This window comes from Oncorhynchus kisutch, linkage group LG10 (genome assembly GCF_002021735.2).
Source record: "Oncorhynchus kisutch isolate 150728-3 linkage group LG10, Okis_V2, whole genome shotgun sequence".
Lineage (NCBI taxonomy): Eukaryota > Metazoa > Chordata > Actinopteri > Salmoniformes > Salmonidae > Oncorhynchus > Oncorhynchus kisutch.
Genome location: NC_034183.2, coordinates 67,523,487 through 67,531,175, shown reverse-complemented (window position 1 = coordinate 67,531,175; position 7,689 = coordinate 67,523,487). Strand labels below are relative to the sequence as shown.

Here is a 7,689-nt window from a genome sequence, read left to right as displayed (position 1 = left end):
TAGTTACTTTAAGACAATCCTTAAAATGTCAAGAACTTTGAAAGTTTCTTCAAGTGCAGTCACAAAAAACATCAAGCACTATGATGAAACTGGCTTTCATGAGGACCCACACAGGAGAGGAAGACCCAGACTTACCTCTGCTGCAGAGGATAAGTTCATTAGAGTTACCGGCCTCAGAAATGTGCAATTAACTTGCAATTAACTGCACCTCAGATTGCAGCCCAAATAAATGAATCACAGAGTTCAAGTAACAGACACATCTCAACATCAACTGTTAAGAGGAGACTGCGTGAATCAGGCCTTAATCGTCAAATTGCTACAAAGAAAAAGCACACATATAAAAAGAAGTGCCTTGCTTGGGCCAAGAAACATGTGCAATGGACATTAGACCGGTGGAAATCTGTCCTTTGGAGATTTTTAGTTGTTGTTCCAACTGCTGTGTCTTTGTGAGACACAGAGTAGGTGAACGGATGATCTCCGCATGTGTGGTTCCTACCGTGAAGCATGGAGGAGGAGGTGTGATGGTTTTGGGGTGCTTTACTGGTGACTCTGTTTGTCATTTATTTAGAATTCAAGGAACACTTAACCTGCATGGATACCACAGTATTCTGCAGCAATACGCCATCCCATCTGGTTTGCGCTTAATGGGACTATCATATCATACCATGACCCAACACACCTCCAGGGTGTAAGGGCTATTTGACCAAGAAGGAGAGTGATGGAGTGCTGCGTCAGATGACCTGGCCTCCACAATCACCCAACCTCAACCCAATTGAGATGGTTTGGGATGAGTTTGGACTGTTGGAAAAGCATTCCAGGTGAAGCTGGTTGAAAGAATGCCAAGAGTGTGCAAAACTGTCATCAAGGCAAAGGGTGGCTACTTTGAAGAATCTCAAATTGATTTGTTTATCACTTTTTTGGTCACTAATTGAATCCACATTTGTTTTTTCATAGTTTTGTTGTATTCACTATTATTCTACAATGTAGAAAATAGTTTGTTTTTTTTTATTAAGAAAAACCCTTGAATGAGTAGGTGTGTCCAAACTTTTGACTGGTACTGTAGGTACAGTACTTGTATAATGTGAGTGTGAATGCATGTGATTGCATGGTATACATTTTTAATTTAACAGGGATTCATATTGAGATCCAGGTCTCTTTTACAAATGAGCCCTGCAGAATGGAAACAGAATACACACATCCAATACGAAATGCAGAGCCGGTTAGGAAAGATATTGGAAATGCATTTTGTTACGTGTTTTCAATCATTGAGGTCAGATACTTTTGGTAGGGAAGTAATATCAAAGTTGTGAGCAAATGTGGTTAGCATTGCTCTAAAACCTGCACAGTGCAGTCTTATCACCTCTGTCACCAGTAAACAAGTTAATCAGGTCAGGGAAACAAGATAACAATCTCTATGCGAACACAGGTCACATACTGTCATATACTCAGGTCGCATACCTTACTCTTATCTGTTACCGTTGATTTGAGACCTCTGAGGTATTATTCCTATATGTCAGTAAAATGGAGCAAAGACACTGTATAAGGGGGGATTATATGCTTCACTGTATTGCAGGGGGTAGGTAGGGATGGGGGACGGTGAAAAGAGAAGTGGTTTTCACCTCGTGTGGTCGCAGGCTGACTGTCTAAAATGCAACTGAGTGGGTGCAGCATCCGCTGCTACTGAAGCCACGCTCTAGACTCTATTCCAGCACAGAAGCCCTTTAGTTACATGATGACTCTGTATGTCTGTTTGTGATTACATGCCTGCATGCATATATTTTTGTGGATCAATTAAAGTAGAAAATAATGCTCACACAGAATCGTAAGAAAGATAAAAACATTTATTTATTTGAACATTTGCAGGATAGAATATACAAAATATCCAGTATGTGTTACAGCTATAACCTACTGCTTGCATAGCGTTAGCGTCCAAGAAGAAGAAAACATTTATTTCTCACTATATATGGAAGTTGATAAGTCCTGTTTATCAGAATATGGAGGACAATGACTACTTTACATTTGTATAAAATGTTAAATAAATATAAAACACCAAAAGGTGAAATACAACATGTCGAGGGTACTGAAATGAGTTAATTACTTGGTCATTTTATGGAGGGTATACAAAGAGGGAAAAGGATAGTCCAACATTTGACCTTATCATTCTGCAGTGGTTTACATGCAATTTACCTGAATATCAGGTATTCTTAAATTGTTTCAAAAACGTAGAATATATCTACTTGTCAATATTTAGAATTATCTAAATATTTTTCCCTATATCTATATTATGTATTTCCTTATACTATTATGGATATATTATTTTTAATCAGGTCAATATAACAGAATAAAGAGAATAATATATAAGAGAATAAAGAATAAAAATATGCATTGAACACTAGCATACAGAGGTAATGTTCTTGCAGTTCTTTTGTTCTTATTCTTGAGGGCAGACTATCAACATAATGTGTTACCTCCTGACCAAATCTGTCTTTAGAACCAATACATCGTTTTTCTTAATAACAACTCCCAATTTTTAGCTAACAGCAGCACTGTTTTTCAAAGTAGCTCATCTTGAGATAGGCTATTGCCACAACTTGCCATCGTGAGAAGCCTATGGCTTCATCTTCATCATTAGGTGAATCAGTGTGCCACTCAACATTTTTTTTTTTTACCCCAATTTTGTGGTATCCAATTGGTAGTAGTTACTGTCTTGTCTCATCGCTGCAACTCCCGTACGGACTCGGGAGAGGCGAAGGTCGAGAGCCATGCGTCCTCCAAAACACAACCCAACCAAGCCGCATTGCTTCTTGACACAGCGCGCATCCAACCCAGAATCCAGCCGCACCAATGTATCGGAGGAAACACTGTACACCTAGCGACCTGGTCAGTGTGCACTGCACCCGGCCTGTCACAGGAGTCGCTAGTGCGCGATGAGACAAGGATATCCCTACCGGCCAAACCCTCCCTAACCCAGACGACGCTGGGCCAATTGTGCGCCGCCCCATGTGCCTCCCGGTTGCTGCCGGCTGCGACAGAGCTAGCACTGCGAAACAGTGCCTTATACCACTGCGCCACCCGGGAGGCCCTCCACTCGACATTTTATTTAGTAACCTACTGTAAACTATGATATACAGTATATATATATTGCCTCCTAATATTGTACAATCTGTGTGTCGCTTCATTGACCTGGGCTATTGTTTGTTTGAATTCAAGGCCAGATTGATCTCAGTTTGTCAGTGTCAGAGTAGCTAGCCATTTCAGTCAGTTGTGTGGTAATAAAACGATTCAACCAATGTCTTTCATGTAAATGACGTAGAGCTGCATGAAATGCCTTTTTTCAAAGGCAGATTCTTTTACCCTGCTAAAAAAAATCAATTTGTGGAAATCCTAAAAACGCCTCTGCTCAACTGTAGCCTAGTGTATGGCAAACATTATTATGGCTTTATTATAAAGGGGCTTTTTCGTCAACAGTAAATTTTCCACGCATCGAATTGCATCTTGATGCAAGGATTTGTTTAAAGAAAATGAAGGGGAAGGCCCTGCGTAGCAATATTACATGTAAATTGGCCTACAGTATTATTATGCCTTAAACCAATGATAATCAGCCAGCTACCTAAAAAAAGTATATTCATCATCAACCCGTATTATATCATATAGATACCAAACACGTTCTCTGTGGAATGTTGTATCCGAACTTGAGTGACATTTTTCACTTTGACAAAGATGGAGTCATCTTCAAAGAGGTGGAACACCCCTCCCAGGTAGCTGTTTGATGTGGACATCATTTTCCCAAACTTGGGGTGATATCTCCTGGACTTAAGGAGTTCAATGTCCTTCCCAAGGTACCGTGGAGTAGTTCTGCAGACCGAGTGTGTGAACGCAACATCGACCTCACTGAAGAAGATCTTAGAGTAGACGTAGTAGTAGCCTTCCTTCTGGATGACAAGCTTCCCATCTTTGTACTCCATTTCATGGAGGATTGGTTCTGCCTGCATGTTCCATACCATGACTCCATCTCCATGGGGTGCTTGAGGTCCAGCTGGAGAACAAATACAGGTCAATATGTGGGAAAAGTTCTGTCGTAAGAGCTCATTTGAATTTATCTTCATGTACTATTTCAAACACCATACTATCTGATGTACTACTACATACTTCTATTTCACCCTCTTCTGTCATGACCAAATATTAATATAAAGGGTTGTATAAATGGCCTGGTGGTAATGGTCTTACCTGTCAGATGTGCAACAGGTTTTGAAGGCAACACAATAGGGTTTGGTCTTGAAGTTGGGGGAACCTCCTTCGGAATGTCCTCTTGGTCTGTTTTGGGAACAAAGTTAATGTTGATGTGATGTGCATTTTAGAAATTGAATGATTCAGAAATGCATTTATCAAATGTGTACAAAATACCAGAGATGAGTGTCACGGCCGTCGAAAGAACTGGACCAAAGCGCAGGGTGGTGAGCGTACATTTTTCCTTTATTTATCTGGGACACTGTAAAGTCCATGGAGAACAAGAGCACCTCCTCATGCCTTTTGCACACAATGTATATAGACTCTTTTTTCTTTTTTTCTACTGTGTTATTGACTTGTTTATTGTTTACTCCATGTGTAACTTTGTGTTGTTGTCTGTTCACACTGCTATGCTTTATCTTGGCCAGGTCGCAGTTGTAAATGAGAACTTGTTCTCAACTAGCCTACCTGGTTAAATAAAGGTGAAATAAAAAAATTAAGAAATAAAAATATTTAAAATGACGCCAACAAAACAATAAACCACACAAAACGACCGTGACGCTTAAGAGCTATAGTGCCATAAACAAAGCCAACTTCCCACACAGAAAGGAGGGAAAAGGGCTACCTAAGTATGGTTCCCAATCAGAGACAACGATAGATAGCTGTCCCTGATTGAGAACCATACCCGGCCAAAACAAAGAAATACAAAAACATAGAAAATAGAACATAGAATGCCCACCCAAATCACACCCTGACCAAACCCAAAATAGAGACATAAAAAGCTCTAAGGTCAGGGTGTGACAATGAGTCCCTTGTCATTTTGTCACAGTGTTTGAACAAGAGAAGAAGATATAGTCTCAGACATACCTTGGATACTCATACCAGCTGACCCTGACTCCACCTGCAGTTGAGAATAGAGATTTCATCATAGTGAACAGAGAGGTTTGTGGTAATACAGTACAGGCATGTGTGAGAATGTTCATTTGTTCCTATTTAAGTGGTTCTTTGGGCCTTCAGCAATGTGACCTTTACATTTTATTAGATGATACGCAGGAAAGATAAACAGAACTGCTTATGGTTTCTGGTAATTAAGCAAAGTAGATCACCCATCCCATCCCAGACCACCCCCGTCTTCCCGTCAGTACATGTGCATGCAGCGAGACTAGGTTAGCTCTATCCTCTTGCAATAAACCATTGCACCCTTCCCACCAGATTGGGTCAGGGGAAAAGATGTCACCATAACCACAAACACCTGACCAACGAACCAATTCTGTGGAACACGGAATGCTGGCCCCTGCTCCAGCAAGGTACGTCACGGAACATTCATATTCTCCGAAATGATGCCAATTCTGATAAACTTCTCCATCTCAACTGTTGCCAAATGTACAAGAATTAATAAAACTGTTAAATGCGTATATCAAGGGGAATCCCAACTCAAACTTTGGACAGAAACTGCTGACCATGACATAACTTCACTATGTTGTCATGAGACCTGTTTGTAAGTAAAGCAAAATTGACACAACAAAAAACCTACATCGTGGTGTATAATGCACTGGTAACTCGGAAGTTAATATTTGTTTCTGTTCCCTATAGACTTGGAAAATTATTTCACAATTAGAGTCTAACAAAACAACCAATTGTAGCAGGGTTCCAATATTCCAAGTGACATATCACCACACATTACTCTATTCTGAACCAGGATAATGCCATAATAAAATGGAGGAAAGGAACAAATGCAAAAAGCCAACAGTAAATTACTACATTGTACAAAATACATAGAGATTGGATAACAAAATGTGACTTTTTAAATAATGATTTATTAATTTAATGTAGTATCTTGGGTTTTTAAAGTATTGTCTTAATGTAACTATGCATTCTGCATAATTTCAGTCTTGTCGACTGCGACTATGAAGTAAATCAAATCAAGTCATTATTTCCCATATGATGATGCAGATGGGTTGTAGATTATTTGTGAGAGAGAAAGAACACATCATCTAATGACACTGGAAATGTATTCACTTTCATTTTGGAATGAAAGAAAGATGTTTCTGAGAATAGTGTACACGTTGTGGGGTTGAGAGCAAGAGATTGGGTCAAATGAAACAGTTAGAGATGAAAGTAGACACACAGTAGACACAGTAGAAAGAATACATAGTTGTTACTAGATGTGTGAGAGAGAGATGTGTGAAGAGAGACTCTCAGGTGTTGAGGGAGACAGAACAGAGATGGAGACGGGTAGACAGCCACCTCATGGTGATAATACTCACAGATCCCTGTTTGGAGTAGAGGTGGTAGATGAAGCAGGCCTCTATGGCCAAGCCACACAAAGCCAGACCAACCAGCAAGAACAGCAGGCTTTGGGCCACACCACCCCGACCAGGAGGTCTCGGTTTGGGGGGCAGCGGTGGGTAGGCTGCATGGCTATCCACCATGAACACGGAGGGGTACGGGACACCACCCTCAGCCATGATCTCTCCGATCAGAGAATATAAGGAACTGAAAAAGGATCCTCCAAGAGGTAGTCAAGTAGTACCTGAGCGAGGTCCACACACCAGGGGTCCCAGCACACAACGAGAGACACAGAGAGATTTTATTCCCAGAGCAAGACCAAACACTAGTGTGGGTTGTACAGTATGACTCCTCAGGTCGTCTTGTCAGCAGAAAAGACAAGACACACAGTAGTGGAAGAAAACCTCCAGAAATGAGAAATGTGGAAATCCTTCACAGAAACGACCACCTCCCCAAAGAGCAGTCACAGAAACGACCACCTCCCCAAAGAGCAGTCACAGAAACGACCACCTCCCCAAAGAGCAGTCACAGAAAGCAAAACTTGTCTTAACCAAAATAAATCTTGACAGAGAGAGAACGGTTACCTCTGGTGTTACGTTTCAATCAGTCAGAAAGAGTGAGGCAAATGCAAATGAGCATCTTATAGAGTGGCCATGCACTGAGTATGATCACCTCCCCACTACACTACATACACCCTCCTACTCTAGCCTACTACAGCATACATTGAGTTTCGCAATCATTTGTTGCTCTGTTCACACTTCCTCTCACTCACTCTCAGCCACTCTCATGATGAGTATCTACCAGCAAAAACAATAAAATCATGACAAGACCAATATATTCATGATCCTTTACAGTGCAGCTTCTTGTAAAAAACAACAACATATGGTTCATTGTATTGTTATTCTTGTGTTGTTAAGACTATTCATGGTACTTTTTTTTACCACATGCTTTGTCAAGATCATGCTTTATCAAGATCATGCTTTGTCAAGATCATGCTTTGTCAAGATCATGCTTTGTCAAGATCATGCTTTGTCAAGATCATGCTTTGCCCTCCCTGACATTGGAAGGTTGGGAGTTCGATCCCCGGTCAAGCCATACCAAAGACTTGAAAAATGCATCTCTGCTTGTCACTTGGAGATGGATTGGGGTTTACTATGTCAGGAAGTGGATAAA

The 7,689-nt window shown here is 40.7% G+C and overlaps 1 protein-coding gene across 1 annotated transcript; it reads right to left on the bottom strand.

Annotated features, from left to right (window-relative positions):
- Positions 1–1,823: 1,823 nt before the first annotated feature.
- Positions 1,824–7,195, bottom strand: LOC109883495 (tumor necrosis factor ligand superfamily member 14). The gene is made up of 4 exons (XM_020475536.2): positions 6,495–7,195; positions 5,095–5,128; positions 4,228–4,314; positions 1,824–4,036 (listed from the first exon to the last, which is right to left on the bottom strand). The coding sequence occupies exons 1-4, from the start codon at positions 6,693–6,695 to the stop codon at positions 3,642–3,644; spliced, it is 717 nt and encodes a 238-aa protein (XP_020331125.1). The 5' UTR covers positions 6,696–7,195; the 3' UTR covers positions 1,824–3,641.
- Between the last annotated feature and the right edge of the window lie 494 nt (positions 7,196–7,689).